General features: G+C 34.8%; 1 protein-coding gene across 8 annotated transcripts in view; it reads right to left on the reverse strand.

Annotated features, from left to right (window-relative positions):
- The window catches only part of RAPH1 (Ras association (RalGDS/AF-6) and pleckstrin homology domains 1), an 89,568-nt gene that overhangs the window by 22,471 nt on the left and 48,506 nt on the right, over positions 1-18,591 (reverse strand). For 5 of the 8 annotated variants that reach the window (XM_082466972.1, XM_082466971.1, XM_082466970.1 and 2 more), the window contains exons 5-9: positions 17,664-17,744; positions 12,454-12,528; positions 3,909-3,986; positions 3,299-3,458; positions 1,138-1,259 (exon numbers count right to left, since the gene is read on the reverse strand). In XM_082466972.1, the coding sequence (XP_082323098.1) occupies positions 1,138-1,259; positions 3,299-3,458; positions 3,909-3,986; positions 12,454-12,528; positions 17,664-17,744 (516 nt within the window). The remainder of the gene's footprint in view (positions 1-1,137; positions 1,260-3,298; positions 3,459-3,908; positions 3,987-12,453; positions 12,529-17,663; positions 17,745-18,591) is intronic. The other 3 variants (XM_082466974.1, XM_082466973.1, XM_082466975.1) reach the window with 3 other exon arrangements.

Below are 18,591 nucleotides of genomic sequence, written 5' to 3' on the forward strand. Positions count from 1 at the left end.
TGTATATGATTTCTTCTAGAGACACAGAGTGAGGGGAACACCCCTTTGAAAAGCAACCTGGTCGTCGGACCTTCACGGAAATGCTTAACACCGGCCTCCTCCCTACCTTATCCATGTATCTTGAATTATTCCATAAACTGCCCTCCCCCAAATCCTGAGGTGATATTACATGCAACAGCTAGCAAATATGTTTTTGTGTATCTAATGAAAGCTACACTTACAGGACCTTAAAGGTTTACAAATTATTAAGTACAACAAGTAAGGCAAATTACCTTAAAATATGCTGAGTTTAACTGATCCAGATGGAGAAAACTTAATCTAAATCCCAAATTCTCTGAGACTGCCGTGATCTCATTTGCTTGACTCAACTAAAATCTGAATTCTAATTATTAGCCTTATGAAACATTTTTTCACAGTCATCCATAAAAAGATCTGTTGGTATTCCCAAATGTGTATTCTTCACTAAAAATATCCAGTAAAGATGTGTCATGATTAAGCTGCCTGAAGGATAACTATTCAATAACTTTAACACTGCTACTATTTTTCTCATTACTACTTTTTATAGTGGGGTTGTTTTCTCTCACCTACTGATTTTTATAAAATATTTGGGTATTAGGAAGGATTAACTCAAGTATTATTTTGGAATAAGCAAAGATACTAAATAGATAAAGGTAACATATATTAGAATGTGGAACCATTTATAATCAAGGTTACTGGGTTTTCAAAAAAATAATTTAAAATAAATCAAAGTGTCAACTGGATAAATGACAAAAGTAGAGAAACTTAAATATGCAAGTACTTTCCTTTGAGGGATAAGGAACTCACCAAATAAACAGCTGGGTTCAAAACGGCTCTGAATTAGAGAGAACAGAAACCTGGTAACCCCCTGGAGGTTAATCCTGCTTCCCCAAAGGCTCATCCCATCTGGCTCTGCAAAACTGGCAACTTCTTTGAGGCCTGACACCTGGGCCCCAGCAGACTTGACACCTTGGCAGTAGTGAATGCTCCCATGGGGTTTTGCATCCACAACGCTCCAACCGGGCGGTTACCAATCTTTTAACTCTATTAACTTAGCAGTCAGAGAATTATATAATATGAACATTTAAGAATCCTGACCTCTGTAAGCTACAGTCTCACCTGTGGGTTTTTGAAAAGTGCATATTTTTCTATACGCTCCATAAATATAAGCTTGTTTTGGCTATCTCTTGTCCAATTAAGAAGATTTTCAACCAAGTTTTCATGGTCTTCAAAGATTCTCTCTGTCCCAAAATAAAATATCAGCATTTTGTTAGTATTCATCAGAACTGCATAAAAGACAAGAAACCTTGCGAAGTAATTCACAGCAAAACCCTTAACTGACACCCCTGAAAGATTATCTAGTCTTCCCTCTATTTTCAAATAAGGAAACATGCCCTCGTGGTGTTAAGTGACTTCAGCAAGGTCACACAGCTGCTACATGGAAGGATCAGGACTAGAATCTAGGTCTTCTTCAGCCTTTGCCCATCCCACCCTTAAAAAAACCCCAACATGTTAGTTGCATTTCATAAATTCTGGTATTAAGTGCGTCTAACAGCATTCATTTCTTGTCATTCAAAAAATTTCCAAGATGAGTTCTTCTTTCATCTATGAGTTTTGTTTAAATTTAAACAGAGATGTATTTTCTAATTTCCAAATTAGGAATCAAAGAACTTGTCCTATATATTGAACATATGTTCAAAGAACATATTCTAGAGATAATGATTTTTTGAAATTTCTTGAGAGCTGCTTATAACCTCATACCAGAATCAATTTTTGGAAATACTCCATTTCTGCCTGTAAAGAATGTATATTTTCCTGTTATTAGTGTTCTAAATGTATCTATATTCATTTTTGTCTGCTTGATTATATTGATCACTGAAAAGATTCTTAGGTGAAAAGTTGCTACTATGAAGGTAGACTTGTGAATTTCTCCTGGTAGTTCTGTCAACTTTTGCTTTATACATTTTAATGCTATTATTAGATAAAATTTAGAATGATTATATCTTCCTGATGAAGATGTATGGTTCTCTTTATCTCTAGTAATGCACTTTGCTTAAAGTTTATTTTGCCTGATAATAACATAGTTAATATTATCTTTCTTTTGGTTAGTGTCTTTCCACATTCCTTTTACTTTGAATCTTTCTGTGTCTTTAGGTAAAAGGTCTTTTGTAAACAGCAAACAGTTGCATTTTGTTCATTCATCCTTTCTAATAATCTCTTTTGTTTAATTGAATGATTTACATTTGTAATAGTTTGTTTCCACCATCTTATTTTGGGCTCTCAGTAGTCCCTTGTTTTCTTTTCTTTTATTCATTCACCAAGTACTGAATGACTACATATTATATTTGAATCACTGTGCCAAATATGATTAAATGATAGCTATGGATCTTTAACTATGGCCATGGAAATATTCTAAAAACTATCATCCAAACATTTTCTGTGTATGGTGACACTACATCTATGAACTCAAACCTTTCTAATTCTCTAAGGATAGTTATAGGGAAGTATTATTAGAATACATGTTTATACATATTAATAAACTTCTAACTTATGGTTTGGTTTTGGGGGTTGTGTATGTGCGTTCTGAGAGAAAAGTGTTAATAATTAAATTTTTATTTCTCTGGAAACTGCTGTGAAATATTTAAAGATATCATAGGTAGTAAGAGCAATGCAAATACATTTTTAAAACAAAATAGCAAGTTGAAGTTGATTACTGATTGAATAAAGCCTAATAAAATAATTATTGCAAGGTTTCTGTAATCACACAGTATTACAAAAAGAACACTTTTTAAAAGAGTCAAAGATGATATAAAAAATGAGGGATTTTTAAAGTTAGAAAACACCATACCAAACTACAAAACATAGGAAACTAAGACTTAGTACATCTAGCTAAAAATAAGATGTGCTTTATGTTTCCCCTGAAAGTCAAACGTTGGTATAAAGACTTCAGTACAAATGTGAATAAATGTAACGGTCTTTAGTAAATGTGTTCAATATATTTGGTTCTTATTTGAAGGGAAAAAAATATTTTGTTACATTAAAAAAAGAGAACAACTTTGTTCTGTCCATAAAAAAATCTGAAGTGAACTGGAAATGATACTGTACTCAAAGAAATGTCAAAATACTTGGGGTGGGGGGGGGGAAAACAAGGTAAAAAGGCCAGGGTTATATTACAGAAAAAAAATACAGTATAAAGACGTCTCAAGTTGCTTTTATCAACATGAAAACTGTTGAAATTACATAGAAATTAAAAAGTAATTATAGCAATGATACTACTAACCCATTTGTAACTCAGAGATGGTTTCCACCAGAGACCAGTCTAAACTATAACCGCAGTGAGATTTGTCCATCAGGTTATCCAGCACTTGTCTCACCGTCTGCCTCTCATCCACCATCATTGTTTTAGAACTATCGTCAGACATGTGGACTCTAATCACCAGCTATAATAGGAAAAAAGGAAATTAAATACAAACCAAAAAACAGGCATTCTAGAAATTTCTTCCAATATTGAGTAATGTTCTGAGTAATGTCCTTAGCTAAAATATAAATTAAAACACAAATAATGACTTTATTATGCAAGAAAAATACTCTAAAATTAGGTATTAGATAAGCTAACTAAACAAATTTAATGCATTTTTAAAAATTAAAATAACAGGTAAGATTATAATAATAAGACTATTTTGTTTTACCCTTTTAGAATTTAAAACCAGAAAGGTATTTCTTTTATAATGCATTTTATCCACAAAACAGTACATGTGAAAAATGTATTAGAAATAAATACCCCTCTATAGCTTGCTATATCTTAGAGCTACGTTACGTAAACAAGGCAATTCTTCATAAATCCGTAAAACAGATACAAATCCCAAACCAAGAAAAAGCCCAAATATCACCTTTTTCACTTGTGCCTCTTTAATTTTCTCTAGGGCAACTCTGATCTTCTCAGCTTTCAATTTTGCTGCCTGTTCTTCCTGTGAACACAAAGCACTTCCGATAAACTAATGCTAAAATAATGAGAATTTTTTGAGAAGACTTTTTATCCTTAAGGATGCTGCTAAAATTGAATTTCAGTAAGAATATAACTTCACACACCTATATAGAGCACATTTTAAAAATAACCGTGTTCACAAAGTGAGAGCAGACATATTATAAAGGAACATTTTTTAAGATGCAGACTTGAAGATCTCTTATAATAAGACTAGATTTTCCTATTCTAGTGATGTAGTAAATTAATTTAATTTTAATTTAATCCAACAGTTTAATTCTCGACTGTCAATCTGAAGCAGATAAATTTCAGGTTTCAGGATAGGGAAAACATGAGGGTATCTGTGGGTCTGCCAGTGACTCTGAATTTATACCCCCTCCAAAGTACAGGCAATCTTTTGCCTAGTAATGTTCTGTCCTGTTACACTGAAAACATATCATCATCATAAAAATAGCAAAAAAACCAGTATCAATTTATCTCTTTGCAGCCATATAAAAATACTTAATAAAAAATGTAGGTATGTTCATATTAATATACAAATACAAATAGGAGTCTGCATTAAATTCTTAGGTTTTACTCTGCTTTGGAACAATCACACAATATAATCAATGTCTCACGTCTCTAAATGCAATTTTGTTTTTATTAATTCATGGATAAAAGTTCTTAAAATACTAAATATAATTTTCCAAATATTTAACTTACAGTAATTTCTACTTTATAAAATTTAGATTACAAGTAGTAATAAAATAAAACTATACTTAAAACATTTGCCTATTTTCTCCTAGAACAACACATAGTACTGTAATACTGGTACTTACTTGTACTTTCCAGCAATAGGCCATAGTACACTGTAGCATTAATCTCCAATTGAAAAAGACTCATGTAAGTAAACCTTTGCTTATAATAAAGGATTCCTTTTTAATTCTAAGCTTTTGGTTGCTCTAGCAAATATCTAAAATACCTAAGAAAAACATTAAATGCCATATTATATATTTACTTAATATGACTTTAAAAAAAAAAAAAAAGAGAGAGAAACCTATTTACATCAGCCGAACTTTATCTGCTCTGGATTGTGATTAAAAACCACAATCCATGTGTTATTCTTCGTTAAAAAGCTAAAGTTTCTAGGGCAAAAAAACAAAAACTCAATTCATTTAATAGATTATTCCCTGTTCTCCTAAATTCTGTTGGCTTTCTTATTTTTTAACTGCTTCTCTTTCCATTTCACACTCTAGGCTGACTCCCCTCATTTCAAGCTTAGTATTTACTACTCTGTGGAACAGAGAAGAAAACAGTGGTTAGGAAGGACAGTGGGTCTGTTTGCCAGAAATCTGATCCATTTCAATGAAAGCAGCCAGTGAATTAACATAATAACTAAGGTCTGGAAATACTATCTGTAAACCCAATTAGACACAGAATGAAGAATTGCATTTTAACAATGGAGAGGAGTAAGATAAGACTTGATTCTTAGATATACTCCTTTGATTAAATCATCCTACCTCCGCCTTTATGCAAATAAACAAATTACAGAATTAGAAAATATGTTGACTGTATATTTTAACATAAGATACATTTTTTTCTTTTTAAAGCAGGCTATAAAATGAGAAAACTAGACTACTGTCATTAAAACTCTCAGTTTCTAGAATTCTGTGTCTTAGAGAAACAAAATCATTATTAAATTACCAAACCCTATGTGTTTCTGATGAGTAGAGCACTATTCTATACAGGAATTTTAAGTACTAGCATTTTCCAGCGGTTTTTATGAAATCAGTTATTTCATCATATTTTGGAAGAGAAAGAGGGAAGCAGAAGTTTAATGAGTGTTTTCTCAATGGGATAATAATTGTATGTTCTTCATGGCTCATTTGCCACATCCTTATATTGGTATAAATGGCTGCTATAAAGAAGAAAAATTTACCAAGGCATAATTTCGATTTTCACTTCATATTTCTGAAAAGCAAATTTAAATCTCTAAGTCTGAAGAGGAAAAACTGATAGTATCAATGCTTTGTGTATCTGGAACATAAACATAAGCTTCTAAAAGGCCAAATTCTTTTATGATATTATAATTAATCTGCAGAAGTTAAAAAATGTTTAGAAGATTTCCTCAAAGCCAAAAATAATTTTTAAGAAAAAGAGAATATTCAAGAGAATGAGAGGACAAGCCATAGACTAGGAGAAAATATTTGTAAAATATTTATCAGAATAATATCACATCTGATAAAGGACTATTATCCAAAATATACAAAGAGCTTTTAAAGCTCAACAAGAAAATGAACAACCCAATTTAAACACTGGGCCAGAAACCTGAACAGAACTCACCAAAGCTTACACAGATGGCAAATAGCCTGTGAAAAGATGCTCATGTCATATGTCACTAGAGAATTGCTATCGTTGTTTTAATTTAAACAACGATATACCACTACACACATATTAGAATGGCCAAAATCCAAAACACTGAAAACATTAAATGCTGGCGAGGCTGTGGAGCAACAGGAACTCTCAGTCATCGCTGGTGGGGATGCAAAAGGGTGCGGCCACTTTAGGAGACAGTCCGGTGGTTTCTTACAGAACTAAACATGCTCTTACAATATGATCCAGTAATCAAGCTCCTTAATATCTACCGAAAATGAGCTGAAAACTTACCTCCACCCAAAAACCTGCGCACAGATGCTTATAGCAGCTTTCTCTATAACTGCCAAAACTTGGAAGCAACCAAGATATCCTTCAGTAGACAAATGGATAAACTGTACTACATCCAGACCATGGAATATTATTCAGTGCTAAAAAAAAAAATGAGCTATCAAGCCATGAAAAGACATGGAGGAACCTTAAATGCATATGACTAAGTGAAAGAAGCCAACCTGAAAAGGCTACATATTGTATGATTCCAACTATATGACATTCTGAAAAAGTAAAACCGTGGAGACAGTAAAAAGATTAATGGTTGTCAGAGGTTAGGGAGAGGGAGGGATGAACAGGTGGAGTACAGAGGATTTTTGTGAGAGTGAAACTACTCTGTATGATACTATAATGATAGCTACACATCATTACCCATTGGTCCAAAGCCATGGAATGTACAACATCAAGAGTGAACCCTAATGTAAACTATGGACTCTGGGTGATAATAATGGTCAACACTTGTTCGTCAATTATAACAAACGTGCCACTCTGGTGGGGGATGTTGATATGGGGGAAGCTATGTACGTGGGAGGGCAAGCGGTATATTGGAAACCTCTGTACCTCCTTCTCAATTTTATTGTGAACCTAACACTGCTCTTAAAAAATAGTCTATTCAAAAATGGAATATAAAAATTTAAATACAGCATTCTGATATTGGTTATAAATACCAAAACAGTATTTTCATACTCCCATTTTATTATGATATTATTTACCAAATACAATAGAATACAACCATTGCTATCTTTCGAAGCACTGACATAAAAAGTCATTCAATTGTAAGATTAATTTAAACTCCCAGATCAGTTTCTGCTCCACAGGCTAAAAAGTTGACACATAGGAAGAAAGGATTAAAGAAACAAGAGAAACAACCAATTAACATACATTAAACCAATTAGATTTCCTAGCCATCAATAAAAACCATTTTTATGTAGAGCAGCCAGGTGGGCCTGTTTTAACATCCAAACTCAGCTATTCTTCCATTTGCTCAAAATACTACTCTTAATAAATACATAAATTGGTCAAATTTGAATTTAAGAACTGTGCGCTTAATTTCAACCTCGGCAAATTTTAGTTTATTCTTCTCCAGTTTATTAGCAAGGATAATCAATCCCTGCTAGAAGCTTTTTGAAGAAACAATTGATCAAAATACCTCTAACTATTAGAGTTTGAATGTCACTGGAGCAAAACTGGAAATAAAAATATTTGTATCAAATTGCAAGATTCATAGTTTTATACTTCCCATGGGTAATAAGCTCTTCCTCAGAAAGTTGGCTTGTATCTACTACATTTAAGCTAGAATCATATCTTTTGACCATAACAACCATAGAAAGGAAGAAATTGTTTTAAGCTCAGAGTGCTGTGCAATACAGGAAAGGTCAATAAATCTTTGCTGATGTGTTTAGATTATATGCTTAGAAGACATCTAATAGTTTACTTATTTAGGCAATGCAAATCTCTGTTCAACGCCTGCAGGCCAAGTTTAATACAAAGAACAAAGCTTTATTCATCCCATGTTCTCTTCTGTTTGTTAAAGTTGACAAACTCAGGTCTTAAGTTTTCTGCCCCTTATCTTTGGGCTATTCCTTTGTTCACACTGTTTGTCTCACAACCATCCTAAACATAAGTAAAAGATACCTCACACATATAACAACTTAACTTTCTCTCCTACCTCTACCCGTAAAAGGGCAAGAGACAACCTATTTTTCCACCTGAAAAACTCCTGTGTGGCTATCAATAACCATCAAATGCCAAGCCTCCTCAAATTTACATAAAGGACAAAAACTCCGTTAAGATCTTATGATTAAATGAAAGCCAATGCCGTGGTTACAAAGTGTTACAGCATTCTCTTCAGCGTAAAAATTAGAATACTTAGAGAAAGAGTTACAGTTGCAAAGAACTGGCTAGTGAATTCCTTCAAGTAAGAAATTATTAAGGCTTTGTGGGTTCAGAACCAATGGGATTGAAATTAAGGAGCTGAAGAGTAGTTAGCAGTTTCTTTGAGGTCAAGTTTGTTTCACAGATTACAATAAAGTTGTTTAAATTAAAATGATTCAAAGAAAACTTGGAGTGATGAACAGTTTAATGCCCACAAAATGTTCTATTCTATAAAACTGCTTAGAGCCAAAATAATAATAGTAACAACTAGTCTACTTCCCCCTGAAGAAATCACAAAACAGATTCTTTCACTAAGAAGAGAGCTAATATTAACTGAATACCTACTTGCCACACACTACAAGGCATGTATCTCATTTAATTCTCAATAATGCAGGGGCTAACGTTATTATTATTGTGTCCACTGCACTAATTAAGGCCCAGAAAGACTTATCTTTCAGAGATCATACAGGCAGTTACCAAGTGAATAACTACTTGCTCTTTCTACCATGTCACAGTCCCTTTTGTCCTTAAGGATTATAGCATATACTTTGGGGATAACAGTAAATAAAAACTGCTTATCAAAAATAAAAGACTTTCAGTCATATAAAAGCACTTTTACAACTTCTCTGAAGCAAAGAAAAGGGTGGTTAACAGTACAGCAGTCCTTGAAACCTTGATGGTCACTAGAGGACCATTCTTTTACATGACAGATGTTTGTCGAGACTGTGCAGGCTTGGGCTTGAGTGCAGGGGATACAGAGTTCCTGCTCTCATGGAGCTTACATTTAACGAGAGACAAGAAAGAAATAGGTATGGGATAAGTCAGTTAGTGGTCAGTTCTATGAAAAAAAAAAAAAAATAAAGCAGGTTAAGGGAGTAAAGAGTGAAAAAAATGCATTATTATTTCAGGAGGTCAGGGAAAGCCTTTCAAATGGTACCCAGAGACTTAAGGGCATCAGATCAGCAATGTGTCTTTTGCCCATTGCTCCCATTTACGGCAAAATAGTCCTGTGCTGGCACTAATGCTGCTCCTATAAGAAATAGGTTGGCATTGTTTTTGCAGAGGCTCCTGGCTTAGAACTGTATATGGGGTAGTTATTTCATTAACAGTGATATAATGACAACCGGATTGGTGATGGAAACAAACAAACAAAGCATTCTTTTTGCATTCTTGGCCTAAGCCGTGTTACTGTGTTCATTTTACTGTGTTCTAACTACTGAGTGTTACAAAGTCCTAGTTTGGAAAAGTGCAGGTCAGAGGTGAGTCAGTAACTGGGACACCATGCTTTTGGGTAAGGGGAACCAGACTGCCACACAGGTGGTATGAAAGAGGTATAAACTCAACTCAGCTTCAAAACAGCCATGTGCTCTGGTAGAGGGCACTGACATCGAGAGGTTCCTGTGGCTCTGGTTATCTAGGAATTTCTGCCCCCTCGTCCTTGACTCCATCCCCCATTCCACCCTAAATGTTTAGGTTCTATGCTACTGAGTCACCTTCCTGATCAAATGTCTTGTTGTATAAAAGCAGGGCAGTATATAGAGGTAGCTAGAGTCAGATGTTGGCCACATACACCAGTAATGCCACCACTTGGATCTTAGTAGCGATGGCTCTGACGCTGCAGTGAGTATCAACATCTCTTGGGCAAAGGGAGAGGAGAAGTTACTGCCTGCATTTTTTCCAAACTTGCAAACACCTACTATCCCTGTGATAGGAACTCTGTTCTGTTCACTGCCATAGCTCAAGGGTTGTAAACAGTGTCTGGCACGTAATAGGTATTCAGTAAATATTTATTGAATGAAGTTATTCTCTTCAATAGATTCTCACTGCATTTAGGGGATTAAAAAAAAAAAAAAACTCCTTAGTGTGCCTTGAATGATCTGATTCCTGTCTACCTCTCCAAACCTAAATCAAGATACTCATATTTTCATTCAACTACTTAACTACTGTGGCTCCAGCAACATAATGTTTCTTCAGCTTCTCAAACATGCCAAGCTTTTTTCTCCCTGGACCTCTCTACTTGGAACATTTCCCTTCACCCTCAAGCTGGCTTCTTTTCACCCTTCAAGCTTTACATTAAATGTCACCCCTTATAAGGGCCTTTGCTGATGTTACCATCTAAAGGAAATGTAGCCCTAATCCTTCCCCCCAGTATTCTCTATTACTTACACCTTGTTTCCTTCATAGCACTTAACATGATTTAGAGTTTGTTTACATGCTTGCTTGTAAACATTTTTTATCTATATTCCTAAACAGACTGTGAGCTGCTGAGGGCAGGGAAGATGTCCACTTTATATAAAATTATTGTATATCCCGGCACCTAACGCAGTACATGACTAAACAAATATTTGTTGAATAAATAGGCAATGGAAATGGTAGTATGTTACACTTCTCCTGAGAGCAGTATACAAAATGCACTGGAGGAGGGATAGGCAAAAATAGAGACAAGAGTCGTGGCTCTAATAAAAAATACGAGGCTGCTTTAGGGTGGTAGCAATGGGAATGAAATGGATGGGTGAACTCAACCAATCCTACAGATTATGACAAGCTTATTAGAGCTTTGAGATAATAAGTGAGAAGAAGAAAGGCACCAGATGCCTCAAACCTGGGTAACTGGGAGAGTGGCAGCATTGTGAACAGAAACAGAGGCGTCAGAAGAAGAAAAGAGATATAAATGGTGAGGCCCCAGGGAGAGTGTGGTTAAGGAAGCTGAAGACCTGCAGAACTGGAGGTGCTGGTCCTCTTCCAGGAAATGTCTGACAGTGACCTCTCAGGAAGAGAGACGTGATCTATAACAGAGATCCTAGTTGAAGCTATGAGAGTGGATTCCAGAGAGAAGGAAGAGCTAAGAAAAAGGGAAGAATTTTGCTATGGTTATAAAGTACACGGCTACCATGTGCTTAAGATTTCTAAATTTCCCTCATCTTTAAGCTGCTTCTACCCTATTCCTAGATCTCCTTTAAGGAGAGAAACTCAAGCACAAGAAAGGGTTTTATTGCTGATTCTTGAGTCTTCTCTTTGAGCTGTTATTCATGGAGATTTTAATTTTAGCTTTACCATCTTCTTTCACAAGTTTATAAAGTTAAGAAGAAATAATTTTTTAAAGAAAACCTCTGATACAATAATAAAAACTTAGAGACATAAACCATAATTACTTTGTATATTCTTCAGAAACTATCTATAACCAAGTCTGACATGCTTGAATTTAACATTATTTAAATAAAATAACAAAATAAAAACATAACTTGTGAAGAGGTAGAAAGCTATTCAGCTTTCCTATTCTGTTCTTCCTGAGTTAATGATGACAGTGGCTAAGTGATTTTAAATTGTTGTAAAATGCCAGCCCAATGAACATCCAGCTGGACTGATTCAAACCTTTCTGAGGGCAGAGAACTGAGAAATTTAAATTGCAGCCTTCTCTTCCAATTTGACTAAACTAATGTAAAGTAAGATTCTGTTTATATAAATAAATGTTTAATTAAATGAGGCATTGATAATATAAACAAAAATTAAAAAACAAAGTTTGCTAAAGTACCTCACAGCATGGATGACCATTAGAAGTAAGTTAAAATTAAGCAATGATTTTTAGACTTCAAAATGAAATACAATGTTAAACTAGAAAAAGTGCAACATACTTGGGCAGGCTGTCAGGTATTTACGAAAGTTAAAAACTAGTGAAAAATTACTGAAAATATTTTCTACTCTCAGTATTTTCTGATAGTTATTAAGATCAGTAAATAATTACCTTCAGTAAGAGAAAAAAATACCTCTATTAAGAACAAAGGTACAAAAATAAGAAAGCACAACCTGAGAAATCTGAGAGCACAGTCAAAAACAGAAATTACATTCTACCTATAAGGCAATAAATATTTACATGCAGGTGGAAGAAGTAGTATCACCTTGGTCAGCAAATGAGAAGGTTTTCCTGCAATGTTTCTCAGAAGAAGGGAGGTTTCCCTGTCCAGATAGGAGTGCTTGTGCAGAGAAAGAGAGAGAAACAAACAAACAAAAAAGGCAATAGAAGTCAGTGGAGGTTTTATGTGATTAAAATATAACGTTGACAAAGCAAGAATGATTCTCTACCATTAATTTCATATTTTACCTAAACTCAATGAAATATGACCAAATTAAAAAAAAGAAAACGAAAAGGAGGGGGAGGGAAAGACACCACCTTTGCCAGTAGGCATGCCCTAGCCCACTCCTGGCTGACCACCCAGCTCTGGGAAAATGGATCACACCCTGCAAAGATCACAGAGCAATTTGTCTTTTGGGGCTGTGCTTGTGAGTGCTGTGTACACAGCACAAATAAACAGGTGTCAAAGACGAATGACTATCCCTATTCCTTCCTCAGTTTTAAAACTTCTGCAAGTATTTCTGACCAAATCAATGATAGCCACACCAAGAGGAAAAATGTCCATAAAGATTTTGCCTAATGGTATCACTTGTTTTCAGTAAAATTTTATTAATTCACTCATTATATCAGTATTACTAGTACTGTGTTGCCCAAGTAAAGGACTTGTATAGCAAATGAATGATATAAACAAAATATTATGAAGTGTTTTCCCTTAAATTGGTTAAATTAATTCAATTAGTATATTTTCATAAAAATGATTTGTGAATAACATAGGCCCTAACTGTCCTCTTCCCCCTTAAAACCTTTTTAGTAACACATTGTAAGTTATGCTTTTGCAATTGTATTTATTAAACTCATATAGTATAAATTGCAGCTGTTCTGATATATGTATAATTCAGACTTGCTTATCCCTAAATAATTCTAAGTTAGTATTTATTTTTTAATGTTATGTAGTTACTAACCACCATTTAAAACAATGCATGGCACAGCTGAGTGGAGTTATCGAAAGTATTCTATAATATTATATTTTATAAATCTAAGTATATATCAAGTTATTCTTGAGAAACAAATTTTTTGGAGAGAAATACTAGAACAGCACCTACTCTCATAAAGTTCATTGTCATTGATAACAAGATACACTACTTCAAAATTAAAACACTGTTACAGAAAATAATATTAACTTAATCTTTGCTCATATCTACACTATGTTGAGTTGGGTTTGCTATATTGTATGTCACTGCCTGTATTTTTTTTTTAGCTTTTAGTTCAAGATGAACCTTACAAGGCATACCTGCCCCTTTCACCCACTGCTGGGGGGGAAAAAAACCAAAACCAAAACAAACAAACAAAAAATCCCTAAGATTTAAAACAAAAACTGGACATTTTCATCAATATTAGCACTAAAAGGTCAAACAATAATAAGAAGAGAGAAAATTATCTCTAGGTCTTCATTTACCTAGATGGTATAATCCCCTGAAGGTAAAGATTAGTTAGCTCACCTATAAAAACGCCAGGTAAGCAGAAATTTCTGAAAATTCCATTTAATTTGAGGTTAGCAATCAGCTAAGACCAGGAAGAAAACTGAGAAGGAAAATTAAAAAGAGCAACTATAACTTTCATTGCTCTTATTCCCATTCATTTTTTGTTATTCATATATAATGGGAAAAACGTATTCTTACGTAATTATGTAGAACACATAGAAAATAATTTCTTGAAAACCTAGTCCTATTTATCTTACTCATAAAAGTTACTTTCTCAGATAAAGATCCCCCAAATGAGTAGAATATCTATATTCAGATAATTATTTTTCAAATTAAAAAAAAAGTCTGCTTGAGGCCATCGAAACAAACTATTCTTTGGTAAATATAATTCTAGACATTAAATTCAAGTTTAAACTTAAAAAAAAAGATCTTACAAAATTCACTCAATCAGTCTTCAAACTCAAATCACCTCAAGACTTCAAATCACTAAAAAAATCTATATCTGATCAGTAAGAAACAATATTATCTAACTGTATTTGTTTAAAGACCCAGAAGTAGAAGTTACTGATTTTAAAATACTGAAAGGTTTAAATACCTTAAAATAAAAAGAGGATAATCATTATGGTTGGTGACCCCCAAAAACGCCACATCTAAAAAAATGAGACTACAAGCAGTAGCTGAACAAGATCATAAAGCCCTTTGTGTTTGGGACAGTCTCTCAGCCGTGCACTGCTCAACCACTAGCCAGGGCTCCACGTTCCCTCTAAGCTACAGCTATTTGTAGCAGAAAAAAACGAAAATCTAGAAACCAGAAGCAGCTAGCACCTTCCTTCAAGAAATGCCTTATCTACCTTCCCCTACTGGCGCCCGTCACGCATTGCTCTAGAATTGCTCAGGAGGGCGGTGCGGGCGGCCCAGAACTGGTTACTGGAGAAAGATGCGAGAGGGATGAGGAGAGTGGTGTGCAGGTGGAGGACTGAGAAAAGGGAAAAGACACAGTGTTCTGGGCACACTGTTAAATCAGCCTCAGTCTTGGTACACGTTGCTGGTAACAAAAATGCACATAGCTTCATTTAAATAGTGCCTTCTTATATTTTCTTTCATTTACCACTAACAACACAAAGTCAGTAGCCTATTTTTAATCCATTTCACTGGTTTATTAGCCCATTTTCTCTCTCTTGTCTATTTCCCTCCTTTTTTCATTTATTCACTATTTATTCAATGTTGAACCTGGAACCATGCCAGGCACTGGAGATGCAAAGGCACTCTCTGCTCTCACAGAGTTTAGAATCTAATAGGGAGATAACTGACAACTATAATACAGTATGTTAAGTGGTATAGGAGCAAGTAAGAGGTAGAGACAGTGCCTAAACCCAAATTAGGGGCTCAGCAAAGTATTTCTGAAAAAGCCTAGAGTCCTGGAGGATGAGTAGGAGGCAGCTGTGGGTGGGGTGGAGGGTAGAGACAGAGCAAAGGGAGATTTCAGTGGTTCTCAACTTGGGTGGTGCTTCCCTCAAGGAGGCATTTCATAAAAAGTTGGGGATATTTTGAGCTGTCACTATGAGGAGAAGGGGGCATTACTGGTATTTATGAGGAGGGAAGTCAGAAATGCTAGATGCCCTGCAAGCACGGAACAATGTCATATAATAACAAGTCCCACATCACACATGAATTTTTAATGTCCTTATTATAGATGGGAATTCCTGTTGATAACAATCTGAGTTTAGAACTCAGTAACTCCATTTTACACATAAGAACAAAGTATTTCTATATAATTTTGATATTCAGTGACTCTTTCAGGAATGCTATTTACCACGTAAAACAAATTGAGGGAAGCCTGCACTTAATTCCCGTTCAACATTTACCAAGAATTATTCATTATGTTGGAAAATCATTTCACCAATGGAAACCCAGCTTGAAGTAAGATTTGCCAATACGAGAACTGGTAGTATCAGTGTGCACTCTGTCACATGCAAATAAATGACAGGAGAGAGTTGATATTCCTTTTAACAGAATTAAGAACCAGATACTGTTAAATTAATGAAAAGACATGAAAGGCAGGAATTTCACTGAGTTTCATTAACACAGATTATTTTAAAATATTTCAATTACTCTATCTTTCAGAATTATTTAAAATATAGCACAATGAGAAATCTGTAATGTAAAAAGTCAAATGTAAAAATCATTTTATCACTACCTCATCCCACACTACAAGGCAGGGAATAATTTTGTCACTACAATTATAAATAAGCATCATCTTATTTGCAAGGATTTTGTACTTCACCATTTTCTTTTCTTTGGCAATCTATAAATTGTGTCAGCACATTATCCCTACTTCATTTAAGGTTATTTCCCTTTTTAAAATTACCATATACAGGAACGTTTTGTCTGCTATTATGTGCCATAACATGTTTTAATTCTGGGTCCACCCATATTTCTGCTTTGTTTTTCCTGTAAAAATGACTTCTGATCTCACTTTTCTTAAATCCAAAGTTCTTAATTATAAGTAGGTATAGGATTTGACTATTTCATTGTATCTTTTAATACAGTTTTTAAGTGGCCAATAATTTAAAACCTGAAATAGATACATTATAATATAAACTATTTTTGGCTATTTCTCCTTCATACTAGGTGTTAGGGCATTAAATTCACTAAAAAAACATACAAAAAACAGGTAAGTAGGTAAGTTATATTATCTATGAATTTCATTTGGGATAGTAAAAGTAGTGTTATAAATTGTTATAAAATAGGGGTATTGGGACTGAAAGGACTGAGAACTGTTGCCTGGGCAGAAGAGACAAGTAGATGGCAATGCAAATATTACAGTACGAGTGGCTGATGCTTAAGAATGTAGGGGAGGGGCCAAAGGTAAGGTTGGAGAAGTGTTTTTCACTAAGCAGGATATAACCCATTAGTGGGTTGTGGAATCAATTCACTGGGTTACTACCAGTATTTTTAAAGGATAGGAAGGAAGGAAGGGAGGGAGGAAGGGAAGGAGGGGAGAAGGGAAGGTCAGAGGGAATCTGATTCAACGGGGTGGGGGGTCAGGGATTTTTTTTTTTTTTTTTAATGCTTCATAGATGACTCTGAAGCAGCACTGTCTAATGGAAATATAATAGGAACTACAAATGTAATTTAAAGTTTTCTAGTAACCACTTTTTTAAAAAAGTAAAAAGAAAATGATGAAATAAATATTAGCATCTTTTATTTTACATTCTTTTTTTCATACTAAGTCTTCAAAATCCAGGATGTGTTTTGATCTTTAGAGCACATCTCAATTTGGATTACCATGTGAAGTGCTTCATAGCCGCACGTGGCTAGTGGCTACCGTATGGAGCAGCGCAGCACTGAAGCAGCCAGGTTTGTCAACCACGGACCAGAGGATACATTTTTGAAGAAATGAGGTTTTCTGTTAAGCATCAGTGCAGAAGAGTCATTACACTTGATATCCCCATTCTGAAGAACAGCTACAGCTAAATTTAGTAACATCTTGAGAAATTTACAGAAGCCCTTAGCTTAAGAATAAAAAAGGTTCTGATATAAAATTTCTCTATACCAGATATACAACCACCAACATAATCTTACCATGAGTTTTAATATTCAATGGTACTGTATCATACAGTTGCTCATTTGTTTCTGCTTATTTATTGAGCTTTGTTTGTGTTCAAAACATTGAGATATATGACAAGGTTTCACCATCAGGAGTTCTAGAGAATGCATTCCTCTTTGCTGATAAAATTTAAGTAGTCCCAATGGACATGTTTACAGAACTTACAGGTGTCAGCTCAGCCTGTTCTTCTGTGAAGTCAGTGTGACGCTTGGCCTGCTTGCTGGGACATCTCAGAGAAATAGCATGCTGTGAAAATGCAGGAAGGAAGAAAATGACAGGTAAAGGAGGTGGAAAAGGGCAGTTCTCATTATCATGCAGGAAGAGAAAAAGATCACTGAAATGAATCATTGAAACAAAATAGTAATGAAAAGTTGCATGCACCTCATTATACCGTGCAAAAATAGAAAAGGTAAGAACCAGATGCTCCTAACCCTTGACAATTTAAGGATAACCTCACTCTCCTTCTGGACAGTAGAGCTCTATTGGAGAACTACACAGAAACAGTGTGCCCACTACCAATTCATACTGAACCTCAACTGGGCCTTAACTGTTCTTTGGCAGTACTCTTAATCTTTTCTCCTCTCTCTAAGTCATTCCCTCTAAGCTTGTTCTTAGAGGGAACAAGTAGTTTCCAAGTTCTTCAACTTCCTGGTTTCATCCTTCAGCCTCTTCCTATGACCTCACTTCCTTCCATTTCTAAGAAAATTGCATCTATCATGAGGATCTTCATCCCTAAAATGTATCCTATAACTACACCCATATTCTCATCCTTCTCTCCACTTCTATATGAGTAAATACCCTTTTTTCCCCTCCAAAGCTAACCATGTCCTAGATCCCACTCATTCCCCTTCTAATATCTCAGTCTCTGATACTCAACTGGTCTAGCTTATTGGGGCTGAGAAGGACAGAAAAATATTCAATTCTTCTGGGTACCCTCCTCTTGTTAAACTATTATTTTTTACTTTCATTATTTTTTACTTTTGAATTCAGCTACAGTGTACCTCTTGCACTTATCCCTTAATTCCCTGCAGTCTAGCATCCACCTTTCTTCTCCAAAGTCTTCATCCTTTGAGTTGTAAGGCATTCTGTAATT

Source organism: Balaenoptera physalus (genome assembly GCF_965194825.1).
Source record: "Balaenoptera physalus genome assembly, chromosome: 6".
NCBI lineage: Eukaryota > Metazoa > Chordata > Mammalia > Artiodactyla > Balaenopteridae > Balaenoptera > Balaenoptera physalus.